Source organism: Molossus molossus, unplaced genomic scaffold (genome assembly GCF_014108415.1).
Source record: "Molossus molossus isolate mMolMol1 unplaced genomic scaffold, mMolMol1.p scaffold_m16_p_8, whole genome shotgun sequence".
NCBI classification, from domain to species: Eukaryota; Metazoa; Chordata; class Mammalia; order Chiroptera; family Molossidae; genus Molossus; species Molossus molossus.
In genome coordinates, this window is record NW_023425402.1 from 105,712,168 (window position 1) to 105,729,433 (window position 17,266).

The 17,266-nt window shown below is 55.3% G+C and overlaps 1 protein-coding gene across 2 annotated transcripts in view; it reads left to right on the forward strand.

The window, feature by feature from the left end:
• Positions 1-17,266, forward strand: part of TMEM181 (transmembrane protein 181) — a 60,083-nt gene that overhangs the window by 9,991 nt on the left and 32,826 nt on the right. Inside the window, exons 1-2 of one of the 2 annotated variants that reach the window (XM_036249388.1) lie at positions 4,656-4,679; positions 16,947-17,050. In XM_036249388.1, coding sequence (XP_036105281.1) covers positions 4,672-4,679; positions 16,947-17,050 — 112 coding nt within the window. In that variant the 5' untranslated portion in view covers positions 4,656-4,671. Of the gene's footprint in view, positions 1-4,655; positions 4,680-16,946; positions 17,051-17,266 lie in introns of those variants that run through there. The other variant, XM_036249387.1, reaches the window with a different exon arrangement.

Sequence of the window (17,266 nt, forward strand, 5' to 3'; positions counted from 1 at the left end):
CCCAGTGACGCAGAGGCTTCTGGGGAAGGCAGCACAGTGAGGGAACTGAGCAGCCCCTGAAGGAAGAGCCTCGGTTCGCGCCCTGCTTCTTAGAGAGAAGCTGAGTCGACAAGATGTCAGTCCAGCGGCTGGCAGGGCACAGGCAGCTCTCGGACTGGAATCCTGCTCAGGGAACGTCAAGACTGAGCTTGCCCGGCCTTGGGACAGAGAAGAGGTGATTAGAGGTGTTGGTACCGAATTCTTTTATATTCTCTGCTCTGACTATATAGGTCAGTTTTCCTTTTTTAGGGGTGTTATGGATCAAATGTTTATGTCCTCCCCGAATTCGTATGCTGAAACCCTAAATCCCAGTGTGCTTGTATTTGGGGTCAGGAAGTAATTAAGGTTAAATGAGGTCATAAGGGTGGGTCCTGATCTGCTAGGATTCATGTCCTTAGGAGAGGATTGGGAGGAAGCTCATGTTTTCTCTTCTCCCCTCACGCACACGCCAAGGAGAGGCCGTGTGAGGACACAGCCGGAAGGTGGCGTCTGCAAGCCAGGGACAGAGTCCTCACCTGAAGCTAAATCCGCCAGAACCTTGCTTCTGGACTTCTAGCCTCTGGAACTGGGAAAAAGTAGATTTCTACTGTGTAATCCTTTCAGTCTCTGGTACTGTTGTGCAGCGAGGCAGCTAAGGCCACAGGGCAGGGAAATTAGAGAAGCGGTTTCTGTTTCATTCTTACTTAGTGCCCACCTGGAGCGTGAGTGGGCAGTGCGAGCATCATTGATACTAACAGGACGGGCGGGCAGAGCGCGAGAGTATATCCACAAAATGCTGAACAAATGTCACTTGCTAAATTGGGAGGTACGTTTGAATCCCTCGGAACAGACAACTGATTTACTATGGTATCAAGGGAATTTGCAGATTAGCCTCCTGAGTTGTTGCTATCAACTTTGAGAAATAGCAGTGAGTGAGAGTTGGCAAACTACAGCCTGGTGTGCTTGACTCTGGTCCTATTCTAGAAGGAAATGATTTCAAAGGGGGGGCTTGCCCACCCTGGCCAGTTTGGCTCAGCGGTAGGACATCGGCCTGCGGACCAATGAGTCACAGGTTCAGTTCCAGCCAAGGGCACGTACCTCGATTTCGGTTCGTCCACCGCCCTGGTCTGGGTCCTGCAGGAGGCAACCAGTCGATGTGTCTCTTTTATGTCGATGTTTCTCTCTCCCTTTCTCTCCCTCTCTCTTGCCCCCATTTTATCTGAAGATAAATAGAAAAATTTATTTTTTTTAATCCTCGGGTGAGGAGGCAACTGATCGATGTTTCTCTTTGACATCGATGTTTCTCTCTCTCTAAAAATCAATAAAAATATATCCTTGGGTGAGGATTTAAAATAAATAAATAAAAGGATGGCTTGTTGGTCTTTAGAAAATGATTTGACTTTAGGTAAATTCCCGATTAAATGGGATTACCGGGAAATTCTATGGACATATCATAACTGGATTTTAAAAAGCTTTTTTAATGAGTAAAAAGTTAATAAATGTGGGCTGAGTGTCTCTGATTAAAGACTACAGCTGATGGCCCCTTTGCACCCAAACTCAGCTGGTCCCCATGCCTCTGTCACATTCATGAACACCTGGGACACCCACTCAGGAGGTCCCACATTAGAGTCAGGTCATTCTGGGTTCCTGAGAAAATCACTTAACTTCTGAGGCCTCAGTTTCTTATCGATTAAATGAGGATAAAAACCACTGATAACTCATTAAGTTGTTAAAATGATTCATTGGCTCAGACCTTAGGCTGTGTAGGTGCTAGGTATTGTTGGTTATTCTCACTGGATAGCATGACCCTCACCAGAGAGCAGAGGAGGCCTTTTGAGAATGGAATAGTGGGCCGGATTTGGGGAAGCTGCCAAAATGCGGACTCCTTCTCAGGGCCGATATGGACCTCGTGAAATGTGTTTCATGCTGAGCCTAAAGCAGAAGCTTGCCAAACAGAAGCAGGCTCAGAGAAGGGGAGCCTGGGGGTGATCGGAAAGGCTCTCCAGGGAGGCATGGGCAACAGATCAGACGAGCTATCCTGGAGCCCCAGCATATGTTGGGTTCCTCTCCCTTTGCCATGTCCACTGTCACACTACCTTTCCATCACAGTTAGTGTTGGAAGAAAAAAATAACAGAGAAAAAGTGTGGTCTAAGTGATGCTGGACAGCAGCTCAGGGAACAACCCGCAGGAAGAAGTTACCAGGAGGCAGTTTGGGCTTCAAAGACTGTCAACTCCTTTTAAAACCTGGAGTCACATGCAAATAGCAAGCGTCTGTGGGGATGTCGCAGGGGAGGCCAGGCAGCTGGCACAGTCTTCGGAGCAGACATTTCTGCACCCGATAAGGCTAATTTGGATGGGAGGTAAAAACTGGCTGCCTCTGCGTTTTGTTCCTTCCTCTTGGAGTCTAAGATATTTTTTGAACTAGTTTCCAACATTTGAGAATCATAAGGTATTGCATGAAAAGTCGTAGTTGAAGTCAGTCTCTCAAAGTGCCGAGTGGCAGCTGCCCCTTTAGACCATGCTCACTTTCTGGTTCATGGTACCCACCGGATCGGCATCCCCAGCTGTTGTCTTTTCTCTCCCACTGTCTATGAAAAGAACTGGAGAAATAATCACTTGTTATGGTTCCTGTGAGAGCTGTGGTTTAGGATTCAGAGTGCTAATGGAATTTCTTGTCATAAATATGTACTCTGTGTTCAGGCTGCTGCTTTGCCTGCTGTACCCAATTCTCTCTGACTTCCTAACCTCCCCACTTCCCCTTCCCCCAGAGATCGGCCCAAACACCATGCATTCTCTCTACCTTGCCCTTTCCACCCGAGCCCCAGGTGAGTTAGGTGCCCTTCCTCAGCGCCACTGGAGCAACCTGCGCTTGTCACACATAGTTTTGGTAACTTACTTTGCTTGTAAGTTTGCTGAGGGCAGGAACTGTATGTACCTTATTCATGTTGGTATCTTCCCACCAATACCAAGCTTGTTGACTGCTTAGCGAATGAATGTGGATCCAGTTGGAAGGAAGCTTGAGACTTCTGTTTTCCTCTTTGGGTTTGACTTTAAACCCACGACAATGTGGGGACAGGGCATGTTTTGACTGATGCTCCAAAGATAATCTTGGAAACACCTATACCGGGGGTCTCGACTGTTCAAGATTACAAATGTGGAACGGTGAGCCAAGATCCCAAATCAAGAAAGTACAGCCCTGGCTGGTTTGCTAAGTGGTTAGAGCATGGGCTTGTGGACCAAAGAGTTGTTGGTTTGGCTGTGGTCAAGGGCACAGAGGCAACCAGTTAATGTCTCTTTCTCTCTTTCCCTCCCTCCCTTCCTCCCTTCCACTCTATCTGAAGATAAATGGAAAAATATCCTCTGGTGAGCATTAAAAGAAAAAGTGCCCTGGCTGGTTTGGCTCAGTGGTTAGAGCGTCAGCCCACGGACCATAGAGACCTGGGTTCGGTTCTGCTAAGGGCACGTACCTTGGTTGCAGTTTTCCCTGGTCCAGTTGGGGTCGTGTGGGTGGCAGCCAGTCTGTGTGTCTCTCTCACATCGATGTTTCTCTCTCTCTTCCTCCCTCTCTCCCTTCCACTCTATCTGAAGATAAATGCAAAAATGTCCTCGGGTGAGGATCACAATAAATAAATAAAAAGAAAGAAAGTGCTTTTGGTCAGCTGATCTCTTCACCCTGTGCAGAAACAGCTGCCCCAGGGATGGTCCCCTGACACCCCTCCTACTGCACCTCAGCAGGCCCAGGAGCTGCACCATCAGTGACATGTCCAGCTCTGCAGGAAGTGGGACCCACACCCGCCCCCGTCCTGAGGGGCGGCACTTGTACTGGGGACAGAACTCTGCACAGGACAGCAGCTGGCTCTAGAAAAGGTTTGCAGAAGCTGCCGGAGAAAGCAGGAAAGCTCTCCTGGCAGCACTCACAGCGGTAGAGGTGCCCTGGCTTTTCATCCCTCTAGGCCACACACCTCTTTGGGAATACGGATCGTGATGGTTTCTCTCCCCAGAAAAATGCAGACACCACGGTGTCTTTCAGACCACCGCAGGGCATTCATGGACTCCATCCTTATGCCCCATTGAGATGTCCTGGAAGTGGGGTGTGGACGAATTACTGTGTGGTCTCCTCCAGTAGGGGCAAGGAGTAAGGGTCAAGTCATTCAGTCACTCATTCATGTATTCATGTATTCATATATTCGTGCATGCATGCATGCATGCATGCATGCATTAACTCATGCATTCATTCGTGCATTCTTCATGCATGCATGCATTCATTCATTCATTCTTCATGCATTCATTCATTCATTCTTCATTCATTCTTCATTCATGCATTCATGCATTCATCATCCGAGAACCATAGACTGGCCCTGGCACGGCCTCTGTGAGCTGGAGGCGCGGGAGGGAGACCGCCCCCTCCCCAGCTCGTCGCGCCCCCTCGCGGCCGCGCCCCCTGACTCCGGCCGCGCCCCTCCCGCGCCCCCGCCCCGCCCCTCCCACCGCCGCTCCGGCCGCTTCCGCGCACGTGACCGCGCCGCGCGTCCGCTCTGACGAGTCCGCGGAGCCCGCAGCTCCTGCCGCTGTCGCTCCGGCTGCGCCTGTGGCGGCCGCGGCTGCGGTGCGGTGCGGTGGGCGCGGGCCGGGGCGAGCCCCGGGGCGCTGCGATGGAGCCGTGAGTGCGCACCCGGGGGCATGGGCGGCGGGGTGCGTCCCCGGGTGTCTGGGCCCGGAGTTGGGGCTCCGCCGTCCGGCTCCCGGGGCCCCGGGGACGCGGGAGGGGACGCGGCCGGGCGTCGTGGGGCGCTCGGCCGAGGGCCCACCAGCTGCCCGCCCGGCCGGGGGGAGCCGTGGGACGGGGTCCGGGTTGCCGGGGCGGCCTCGGGCGCTCCGGCCCTGCTCGCTCCGGGGAACCGGGTGACCCCCGCCCGGGACGCGTGTCCCTGATGCTGGCCCGTCGGAGCCCGCCACCGCCCCTCCGATCTCGGGGTGTTGACGGCGGGCCTCACCGCCTCCGAAGTCCAGGGCTTTAAACGAGGAGAACCTGCCCAGGGCCCCTGGACGCCATTCCAGGGCCTGCTTTTGACGCAGCACCCCCCCCCCCAGGCGTCTAGAAAAGGAGGGAACATTCAAAAAACTTTAGCACTCGAGTTGCAGAAAGTCAGGGCGAAGGCCCCCAGCCTCTGCTGTGGGCACGTGTCTGTGACAGGAGGTCGGGGGGCAGGTCCCCACGTCCAGGGCGGCCTTAGGCTGGGGCTGTGTTGCTCCGCGTACCGGGAGGGGGGTGAGAGGCCCGAAGGGTTTGCGCGGGACCCGCGCTGGTTTCTCCCACGGGGGACGTGGGGACGTAAGCGCCGGGCTGTTGCCCACATGCAAACACGAGAACGGGGTTTTCCTCCTGCTCCCTCGGAAGTCTCTGGCCTGAGCTCAGTCGGAAACCAGACTGGCGTCAAAGTGCGGGCTCCGTGGCAGTTTTCGAGGCCTTCGAATTAAGCCTCAGGTGGGGGCGGGTCAGCAGTGCCGCCTCTGCACCGCTCCGGGGGCACCCTCCTTTGTGGAGCTCGGTGCCTAGCACGTGGGAAACCGGGCAAGTGCCTTCGGGAGCCGTGCAGAGTGACCGCCAGCGAGCTCGCCACCGAGGAATCCGTCTCCGCCATCCACACAGCAGCCCTGGGTGGCGCGTGGCGGGGCCAAACCTCCCCGAGCAACCCAGGCAGAGGGTGTGACAAGGTGTGGGCGTTAGCCAAGACCTCAGTCCAGCTGTCCCGCTGGACTCCCGCGCCGTCTTGCTCCCTGACGTCGTGGCAGGCTGTCTGGCTGTGGAGCCCTGGGCACCGTGATGCCCCTGGAGGCCGTGAGGCCGGCTCTGTTGAGCAAGGGGCTGGTGTGGATGTGGTATTTGGAGGTCAGCCAGCCGCTGTGGTCCAGCCTTCAGAGTGGCACCGACCTGGGAATCAGCAAACGTCTTTGGCAGTGAATAAAAGTCCTAGAAGACAAGCCTGAACATCGAAGGGTGTTCTGGACTTACGTGCCCGGTGGGGTCAAAGTGCTCTTGTTGGCACATGGGGCCGAGAACCCAGTGCTGGGAAGGGTGACAAGTCCTGGCCCCAGGGCCTCCCTGCTCACAGGCAGCCCAGCCTCCTCTTTTTAATAGGACAGGGAGAGTGCCATTCAAACCCGTCAGAACAAACATGCCCAGCTCTCAAAGCTGTACATCCGAGTGTTCTGCAAACTCCCTTCCTTTCCTGATAACGCCAGGGAAGTGAGAGGTGCCAGGACTTCAGGAGGAAAGGGAGTCTGGGCAGGGTGGAGAGCATGGGCGAGTCTCAAGCAGGGACTTCCCGTTGAACCACCGGCTACACGTAGTTGAGATTTCTCAGGTTCATCTGTTACTCTGCTCTTAACTGTCGCATTACTCTGCAAACTTAAATAAGGTTTGTGTTTTGTGTGTGTCTTGCTTGGTATTTACAACCCGTTTTTAAAGGGTGTACTTTACACATCTCTCTCATCCTGGGGCATTTAGGGGTAGAAGTGTATTAATTACATTCCCCTTCTGCCACCAGCAAAGGGGTGGCACACACCGATTAGCGTAGTGGAGCCCTGCTGTGGTCACTGTGTCCCAGGCTTCGTGAGTGTCTCGGTGCTTGAGGGAACACCAGGCCTGGGCCTGTATCTTGGTCCTGCAACCATAGAGTTATTTAGGATTGTGTCTCTCAGAATAGGTTTTTTGTTTTGTTTTGTTTGTTTTCTGAACCAAAATGATCTCTAGAGTAAGAGAAAACAGTGTTTACTTTGTACCAGGCACCGTTGCCAACGCTTTGTATCATTTCATGTGACCCTCACCGCCACCCTCCCCATGAAGTTTTTCTTATCTCCATTTGACAGATGAGGGAACTGAGGTGCAGAGGTCAATGAGTTTCTCAGTTCACAGCCAGTAAGGTACAGAGCTGAGAATGAAGCCCAGGTAGTCAGCCCCAGAGCCCACCCTCAGCATTTACTCTGTTCCGCCCAGTAACAGTGGCAATGACCGGCTTCCATGTCGTAACGCATTTATTTGTCACAGCAACCCTAGGCGGTGGGGTCCCTCAGCTTTTTGTATTTTACAGTTCGGGAACCAGAGGTCCCAAGAGGTAGACTCGCCCCAGGTTATGCTGCTGGTTCATGGTGAAGGGGTCTTCCAGCCCGGCTAGTCGGCCTCCCGATCCTGGGGTCTTAACCACTGGGATCCACTGCCCTGTGGCCCTGCATTGACTAATGGGTGGCCTGTTTCCTTGTTCTGTTTGCCCTGGGAAGACTATTGGAGTGTTGGTGACCTACCCAGCGTGCTCCTGGGTGTGAGTCACCGGGCTTGCAGCCTAGCTGGGACGCACATGAATTCATGGTTTGTTCATTAAGATACATTTTGAGGTTGGGCCTTGACTGTTTGCATAATGGCTTTTCTGAACAGCTAAAGATAAATGATTTGTAATATATTTAAGTTGGTTGATTGAAATTTCAGAGTTCTTATTCTGTTCCTATCTTCAGAGTTTCTTCTCAAAACCCAGTGCATGGGAGGGTTAAAAAGGAAATTCTCTGGTGAGGGGGCCAAGGAGTGAGTGGGGTGAGGGAGTTGTGGGACACCTTCTGCCCCTGACCTGACCTTGTGGGTTCATATCCCACCGCCACCTCCTGCTGACTGGGACCTCAGAGGGAGATGCTTCCAACCCCACCCAGCCTCTGTTTATCTGTATGTAAAATGGGCTGATCATTCCTGCTTCACAGGGGAGCGCCTGGCCTGGTGCCCCATGGGGGGTTAGGGAATGCCAGTTGTTCCTGTCCTTCCCTTCCCTTGGTTCTGAACTAGAGGATGGGAGGGTTTACTGGGGGATCTTCAGGGATAGTGGTAGGATGAACACACTTTATAAAAAGAAGTAGGGCCCTGGCCAGTTTGGCTCAGCGGTTAGAGCATCAGCCTGTGGTCCTGAGAGACCTGGGTTCGGTTCCCGCTAGGGGCACGTACCTTGGTTGCAGTTTGTCCCTGGCCCTGGTTGGTCGTGCGGGTGGCAGCCACTCTCTGTGTCCCTCTCACATCGATGTTTCTCTCTCTTTCTCTCTTTAAAAAAAAAAAAAAAGAAGAAGCAGAAGCAGGGTAAGAGGGAAAGCGCAGCTGTTGCTACTAACATGGTTGAGTTCCATGCTTCCTGCACTGCTCTGAGCACCTCCTTGACCTCGTTTAAGCCTCCCAACAGCCTGTGGGTCCTCTGTGTGTGTCTGATTTACAGATGTGGACACTGAGGCCCATGGGTATCCCCCTAGAAAATGAGGGAGCCAGGATTTGAACCCAGGCACCTGGCTGGCGCTTTGGACCACGGGAGAAGAGATTATATAGATTACAAGGAAAACAAAACCTTCACTAAAATAAGAGGGGACTAAGAGAATGCCAGTTCTCCTTCCCCGGCATCTAATTTTTTTTTTTTTTTTTTTAATCCTCACCCGAGGATATTTTTTCCATTTTTTTGTACAGATAGAGTGGGAGGGAGGGAGAGGAAGGGAGAGAGAGAGAGAAACATCGACGTGAAGGGACACATCGAGTGGCTGCCACCCGCATGACCAACCAAGGCCGGGGACAAACTGCAACCAAAGTACGTGCCCTTAGCGGGAACCGAACCCGGGTCTCTCCGGACCGCAGGCTGACGCTCTAACCGCTGAGCCAAACTGGCCAGGGCCCGGCATCTAATTTTTAATTCCTAAGTGGGAACTCCACGCATGAGTTGAATAGGTAGCAAAATTTGTAATGCTGAGCGATTTTCAGTCTTAGCTACTGTGACTCCATGAGACAGGATACCATGGGTCGCCATAAGCCCCTTGGCCCCCGGCTGCTGTTTTCTGCCGCCCTGCGTGCTGGTTGTCACCTGGCGTCTGTAAAAGGCAGGGCAGTGTGTGCTGGCTTTCCCTCCCTCCCCCTGCATCACCGAAGGACCACACCTGGAGGTGCTCTCTCTGCATTCTCGTCCCACCCGGTTCTCTCCATTTGTGGTCTTTCTGCTCCAGGCCCATTCGAGGCTCATGGAGTGCTCCCCTCCCGGCTTCTTCCTAGTGCTGTTTATGAACCTGGTGGGGCCTACGTGGGAGGGAGCAGTGCTTAGTGGGAGAAGTGGCCTTGGCTCCAGCGCTTCTGGACATTCAGCCGTCCTAATGGCACCCGGGCTGACCAGCTGGAGGAGCAGGGGAGGGCATGGGTGGCAGAATGTGTGTCCTGGAGGACCTGTGGCCAGCCATGGACGTAGAGGGCAAAGGCCAGAGCCACCAAAAACATTCAAGGACAACATTGGGAGAAAAAAAGTTGAATTTTTCAATTCTGTGGTTAATCATTTTTCACGGCAGGGAAAACAGTAGAACGTAGGAACCCAGAGTAGGACCAGGGAAGAGTGTGTAGAAACGGAGGGGACCCATGGCACCTGAAGGGATCGGTAGTGCCCTTCATGAGGCACAGCACTGGGTCCCTGAGGCCAGAGGGAGCCCCGTGGGGGGAGGCGGGAAAGCTCATGGACAGGGGTCACCGCCATGGACTCTGGTGCCCCTGTCCTGCAGCCAAGGGGCCAGTGCCCTCTAGGTGGTTGGGAGGCAGGAACTCAGCTGTGCTGGGAGGGCGGGGTGGGTGTGGGCTGGAGGGAGGGGTGGCGGGGGAGGAAGGGCCCCTGCAGTGACGGGTGGCTGGCGACTGCCCCACATTCTGAAGGGGCAGCTCCGGGTACTTTGAACCAGGGGGTTTTCATGCCTGTGTGACTTAGTACCATGAGTTTCATTTTAATTTTGTTTTATTGTCTGGGCACGGATATCCATGGGAAGCGTTTACTTCTAATAGAATATGTCGTGAAAAGGGGTTTAAACGACAAGGGTCTCCAGAAATTGAGCGGGGCGCCTCCAGGGTTAATTCGGTGGCTCCATGTCCCTAGTGACCTGGGTGGTTTCCATCTCGGCTCTCCGACCTGGGCTTGCTGGTAGGGTCCTCCCTCTTATGTGTGGTGTGGCTGCAGCCACTTGGGTGGTGCTTACGTGCACGGTTACGCCCACTGAAGACAGAGGAGGCTTCCCGGCACCCACCTCTGCATTAGGTGGGGAAACCTTTTCTTGTATCGCCTGGTCGATTTCCCACAGGGTCAGCGCCCTGGTTGGGAGGAAGACTGGGAAGGCGAGGGTCTGGCATGTTGGGCCTCTGGTGTGGGAGGCTGGTGTCGTTGGCAAAGGACCTGGTGGGAGGGGGCAGAGAAGGTCCCTGCACAAACAGCAGGTGGCGCCTCTGTCCTGCCCCCCTCCATCCCTGTGGCTCCTGTTCTTTCTTTAATTTTTTTTTCTTTATTGATTTTAGAGGGAAAGTAAGGGAGAGAGAGATAGAAACATTGATGAGCGAGAACATCGAATGGCTGCCTCCTGCACAACCCCACTGGGGGTTTGGCCCACAACCTGGGCATGTGCCCTGACTGGGAATCGAACCGGTGACCTCTCAGTGCATGGGTCGACGCTCAACCACTTGAGCCACACCGGCCAGGCTCCTCTTCCTTCTTTAGAATGAAGTGGGCATGATAGTGGGAGAGCTGTGTCCAAAGAAACAAACACCCATAAACCTATAAGAGGCGTGCCAGTGACAGCTGGCTGGGAAGCTTGGCTGTCACTCTGAGTGACAGGGAAGTCAGTGGAGAGTTTTGAACTGAGGATGAACATACCTGGCTTAGAAGGGACCTAAGGAGCCCAGGAATGGTGGGGTAGAGAGCAGAGTGTGGGTGCTCAGGGTGGCAGCAGAGAGGTGGCTGCAGGCAGTGCAGGATGGCAGGGGCCAGACCGCAGACGGGAGAAGGTGAGTCTCACTGTGCTGCGAAGGCTGTGCATGCATCAGCTGTGGGGAGCGGGGAGAAGACAGGTGTTGCAGATGACACCCTAGGTTTGGGCCTGAGCACCTGGAAGGTCGGAGCGGCCATTTCCTGCGGTGGGAAGACTACAAGTCAGGGCCGCTGGGAGAGCAGGCGCCTGGTTTTAGTTGCGTCACACTGGAGATGTTGACCAGATAGCCAAGTGGAGAGGTCAAGCAAGCATTTCTGCTAAGCCTGGAGCTCAGCTGGGCTGAGGTATGAACGTGGACTGTTCGTACGACCATCATCTCTGAAGCCTGAAACGGGGTGAGGGTCCCCCAGGGAGAACAGGGATGGGAAAGAGGCACAGAGCAGCGCCATGCACGTGTCCCGGTGAGAGCACGGTGCTGTTCGGCCGCGGAGCCTTGCAGAACCGCCTTCCAGCTGTTTTCTCGGGAAGTAATGTCTCCACAGACTTCACCTCACTTGGAAGTGGTCCCCGTGGGTGGTCATGCACATGCACAGTGAAGGCAGGCAAGGCTTACAACATTTGGATTGTGGCCACAGACTCTGGGCTTGGCTTTCCAATAAAGGAGTTTTGGTTTCTCTAGGAAATATGTCTGTGAGCTTTTAAATCATGCGTGAAGTTGAAATTAATTTAGAAGGGACCGAAAGTCGAAGCTGGCCCTAAGGGGACAGCATTCCATCGCATTTGAAAGGTCTCCAAGGGCCTGGGCTCTAACTAGGCCGGAAGTGTAGAGTGTGCATATCAGGTGCCGGCAGGTGGAAAGGTTCACAGGCCTGGCGAGGGAGACCCGTGAGGGTCTCATCAAGAGCAGACATTGAGAGGCTGGACTGGCAGGGTCTTGCAGGAAGTCCTTCCGCCCTGGTTGTCTAGGTAGAAGACTTCAGCAGCAGCTCGCTAGACGTGGCCAGGGTGTATGGGGGAATGGGGCGCCCTTCCCCTTCTCTCCGGCACCTCATCACCAATTTGCAGGAACTCATGAACACATGTGAGCTAACGAATGGCAGTCGAATTGAGGAGATGTTTTCTGAGCGCCTGTCACGTGTCTGGTGTCCATGTGGGTAGACTGGCACTTGGTCTGCAGGCACTCAGCTGTATAGTGCAGACCACGGGTTGCCATGGTTTTAAAACGTGGGCAGCCATGAGAGATGGAGAAGTGAGTGGAAGCTTTGTGGAAGGTGGGCAGCTGGTGAGCCATGGATGCTGGGTCAGATTTAATGGTTTGGTGGGGAGAAAGGAGCATTTCACATCAGGAGAGCAGGGTGTGAATGGGCCAGTCTGGAGCCTGGTGCTTGGGTTTGAATGCTTCCTCTGTCACTTAATAGCTTTGCCATCAACGCAGGTCCCTACCTTTCTAAACATGAGCTCTGTCATCTGGGAAGTGGGGATACTAGCGGTCCCTACCTCAGTGGTTGTGATGGCTAAGGAGCGATTTGGGGGGACATTGAAAGCCATCAGGAGTTTGAACTCGATCGAGTTGGCAGTGGGGAGTCGCACAGGCTTTCTATGCCGGTTGAAAGTGCTGTAATACCCACAGGAAGACGCATGTGGGAGGTGACGGGTGGGAGTTGCGTGGGCCTGGACTGGGAGGCCCGGTGCTGGGAGTGCAGGGAAGCTAGGAGCGAGGCCTGGGAGAGGCCTGGGAGCTGACTACAAGGGCGCAGGGTGTGAGGCAGGAGGAGGGGTAGAGGCAGGAAATGGGGAGTGGAAGCAGGTTTTTCATTTATGTTACTTTGTTTTTTAATGAGGACCATTTTAAACGTGTTGATTGTAAAGCAATGTAGTACTTGCAAGTGGAAGTGTCTTGGGAGCACTGTTTGCCAGTGGGTCAGGGGCAGTTCCTGGAGGCGGGACGGGATGTTAAAGAAGCAGGTCAGCCCGTGTGGGGCCCACACAGTGTCTGTCCTGGTCTCGGCTGGAGAACTTCCAGGGGGGAGGGTAACAACAGAGGAGGTCCAGGTGGGTAGAGGCGGGAGAACTTCAGGGGGGAGGTAACAACAGAGGAGGTCCAGGTGGGTAGAGGCAGGAGAACTCCAGGGGGAAGAGTACAACAGAGGAGGTCCAGGTGGGTAGAGGCTGGAGAACTTCAGGGGGGAGGGAACAACAGAGGGGGTCCAGGTGGGTAGAGGCTGGAGAACTTCAGGGGGGAGGTAACAACAGAGGAGGTCCAGGTGGGTAGAGGCGGGAGAACTTCAGGGGGGAGGTAACAACAGAGGAGGTCCAGGTGGGTAGAGGCAGGAGAACTCCAGGGGGGAGGGAACAACAGAGGGGGTCCAGGTGGGTAGAGGCGGGAGAACTCCAGGGTTGAGGGTACAACAGAGGAGGTCCAGGTGGGCAGAGGCGGGAGAACTTCAGGGGGGAGGGAACAACAGAGGGGGTCCAGGTGGGTAGAGGCTGGAGAACTCCAGGGGGGAGGGAACAACAGAGGGGGTCCAGGTGGGTAGAGGCGGGAGAACTCCAGGGGGGAGGTAACAACAGAGGAGGTCCAGGTGGGCAGAGGCTGGAGAACTCCAGGGGGGAGGTAACAACAGAGGAGGTCCAGGTGGGCAGAGGCGGGAGAACTTCAGGGGGGAGGGAACAACAGAGGAGGTCCAGGTGGGCAGAGGCTGGAGAACTCCAGGGGGGAGGTAACAACAGAGGAGGTCCAGGTGGGCAGAGGCGGGAGAACTTCAGGGGGGAGGGAACAACAGAGGGGGTCCAGGTGGGCAGAGGCCTCTCGGTGGGAGGCTGTGTATATTTTCTGCACCAGTCTTGCCAGAGAGCAGTTACAAAAGTATCTCTCCTGTGTGTGGCCTGATCAGGGAGGGGAAGAGCTGTCTGCTCACCAACACGTGCCCAGGCCGTTTGTGGGTGTAGGTTAGCTTGATCCTCAGAGACACACTGGCATTCACGGGGAGGTGCAATAGGAAGTAGGCAGCGTCGCTGGGTACCTGGTTCGGGCAGGGAGTGTGCTGTGAGGCAGCTGTGGGTGAGATGTGAAGGTGAACTGACGGGGGACGCGCCTCCCGGGCCCGGCTCACAGTGGCCTTGACTCCCGTGCTGCTGCGGCGGCTGCTTCCCTGGTCTTGATGTCATGTCGCCGGCTCAGAGTTTTTCCTTCTATACAACAGAGTAGACCAGCAGTTTCAGCTGGTGAGCCGCAAGGATTTCTACAACATGCAGTACCCGACTCGTCAGTCAGGGCACTGACCTCCTTTCCCTTAGATTGTCAGATTGAAAAATGAATTAAAATTATGCCTATTTTTGTTAGATTGGCAAAAAAACAAAATTTCGGGTGTGCTACAGAATTTTAGTAATTACTATGTGTGCCGTGAGATGAGAAAGGTGGAGAACCGCTGGTGTAGACCTGTTGTTTGTCTGGAGTCGGGGGACATCGTCCTGCGGAAATGTGCTGTGCTGCTGTCCCTGACCCAGGAGGGTTCTCTGGACCCAGACCTCCCCAGTGAGGGTGCCTGAAGGTGTGCTACTTGTCAGAAACTGAAGAGCGGAAATGAGGCTTGTCACCCTGTCCCAGCGAGCCTGTCGGCGGGGTGGTTGTGCCTACGGACTTTTTTCAAGCAGGGGGCTTTTTTTTTGCTTTCTCTGTCTTTTTTTCTGAGTTGAGTGATGCTTGATTTTCTAATTTCCTGAACCAGAAAACTTTCTAGTGAAACCAATTTAAGTGGAAGTCTTAAGGAAAGGGAAATGATGGATTTTTGTGGAGCCCTTGGGAGCTCCGGGAAGCCTGGGAGAACACCCGGGTGGGTGGTGCGCCGGGCGGACGGCCGGGCGGGTGGTGCGCCGGGAGGACACCCGGGTGGGTCGTGCGCCAGGCGGGTGGTGCGCTGGGAGGACACCCGGGTGGGTCGTGTGCTGCTGGAACCTGACCAGTGCTGCCACCCTTGCTCCAGTCTCTTGGCAGCATTTTTGCTCACCTGTTAACTAACTGCTCTTGTAGTCAGTCATTGCCATGTGTTTTAAAAATCAAAATTTAAATAGCACTATTCTTCTTGTTCCCCTCTGCTCCCAAGTCGTCCCCTGCTCTCATCCTCTGCTGGGAGCCCTCGGCCCTCAAAGCCTCAGCCCGTCGTGGGCAGGGCGTGAGAGCAGTGGAACGGGGTACCCTGCGTGACCCTGTGCAACCTTTTAACAGCTTTGGACTTGTGGCCAGGACGTGCGGAGTGTGTCTCACTCCCTTCCCCCCACAGCCTTCCCTCGTGCTAGCGCTCAGGACCGTGGCACACCCCACCACTCCGCTCAGCGAGGTGCAGCTGTCCGCTGCGGACTGTTTCCCAGCGGCGGTCCACTTAGCCGCGTGTGGGTGTTTTCAGATGAAGAAGCCCTGTGCAGCTGCGTGGACACTTCCCTTCTGCAGCGTTAGGCATGCATTTAACATGCCGTGCTAAGGAAGTGCCAGCAGCCTGGACACCTGGGGATGACACACCAGCGACAAAGGAGACCTTGTTCTTCACCAGCCCCACACTCCACAGGCCTCTCCCAGAGGGGCATTCACGGGCTCATCCCCTCGGCTCTGCCCTGCTTCCCAGAGCCTTTTCCCAGGGAGCTGCAGTTACACAAGGGGCAAGAGCAGCAACGTCTTGGGCAAGTGTCCTGCCGCCTCTAGACCTCAGTTTCCCCATATGCAAATCTAAGGGGTGGGGCTTCCTCTCTGAGGTACTTCCTGGCGCTAATATTTTAGGGCTTTCAGGCCTCATAATCTTTGGGTCCAAAATCAAGCTTGGCTCAGGCTACTTGACACACTGGCCGTGTCTTGTCACGCACAGCAGGGTCACGTGTGTCTTCTCACGCTCAGCCCTTGGACCTGAGTCCTAAGTGAAAGATTGAGGCATTCCTTCCTTTATGTCCTCACGGTGACCCTCACCCGCAGGCCTGGCAGGTCCAGCAGGAGGAGCTGACCCTGTGTCCCCAGAGCCACGTCAGAGTGCTGCTGACCTTGGGCCCCACCTCTGCCCTGAGATACGGTCCAGCAGCTCCCTGCTGAGGAACTGGAATCTTTGGCCTTTGAGGGAGAGGGTGGGTGTGTACACAGAGCCACAAAAACAAACAGTGGCCCCTCCCCCTCCCGGAGGTGTGCATTTTGTCACCTGTGTGTGAAGCATGAGAAAGTCCTTCCTGCTGTCTCAGCTCCCAAAACCAGGACATGCTAGAGGAGTAAAGAGCGAAGCAGCCCCCCCCCCCACCTCTGGGTCATGGGTCCCCTCTTCAGGCCTGCGGGAGGAGTCTGCCACCTCTCTGGTTGGACAGCCTGGTGCCTCGGTCACATCCTATGGGCTGCACTGAGGACTGAGGTGGAGACCAAGGGACCTGCCAAACCTCAAACACATGTCTTTGGTCCTTCCCAGAGTTCCCTCTTGTTTGCCTGCCTCTGATGGAGGGAGTTCTGAGAGGGGTGACACTTACCCACCCCCACTTGCTCCTGACCAGGGGCAGAGTAGGGATGATTAGGAGGGGACCCGAGAAGGCTAGTGTTAGGTGGGCTTCCTCATTGGTGTTTGATCGCAGAAAGCTGCAGGCAACTTGCTCAGGTGCATGCAAACCAGACCCCACAGTGAAGGTCAGGCTGAGCGTCACCATGATGGGGGACGAGAGCGAGGGGGCTCAGACTGTAAGGGACCCTGGGCTGGCGGGAAGACCATATAGGCAAGTGAGATGCTGGGGGCCCCCGGGGGCCCTGGTCTGGGCTTGACTGTGACAGCTGACAGTTACAGCTGCGTGTGCGTGGGAGTGGCCGAGGGGCCTCCAGCACGGGCTGTGTTCTGGCAGCCGGGGGCTGGGGGAGAAACGTGTGTAGAGGGGAACGTGTCCTGAGTGGGCTTGGAAGCCCAGCACATTGTCCTGCCACAGGAGTGGGGTTCGGCTGGCACTGCGCAGACCAGGGTGGCAGGGCCTCTTCGGGGTGTGCTTGACCCCGAGCATGTGAACATCACCCGCCCCCTGCACTGGCCACTGAGGTCACTGAGACTTTGTCAGGCGGGTCACCTGGTTTCAGAGTAGGCCCGGTTCGGAGGTGAGGGCTTGCAGGTGGGGAGGGCCTCCTGTGGTCCGAGCCAGCTCCCTGCCTGCCCCTCACCCACTGGCTTCTGCTCCACAGGCTGGCGCCCATGCGGCTGTACACGCTCTCCAAGCGCCACTTTGTCCTCGTGTTCGTCGTCTTCTTCGTCTGTTTTGGCCTGACCGTCTTCGTCGGGATCAGCGGTAAGGTGCAGGTTTGATCATTTTGTCATTCACAGTTCCCTTGTGCAGGCTCTTCAGTCTGGCCCAGCTGTATCCCCCTGCTGTCACCCATCGAGGGCCCGTGGTGGAGGGTGAAGCCGTTTCTCCCTGCACCGGCTGAACGGAGGGGTGACCCCACACAGCAGCCATGGCCCGAGTTCAGCATGGCAGCCCTGGGCGGCCTTGACCATGTCCCTT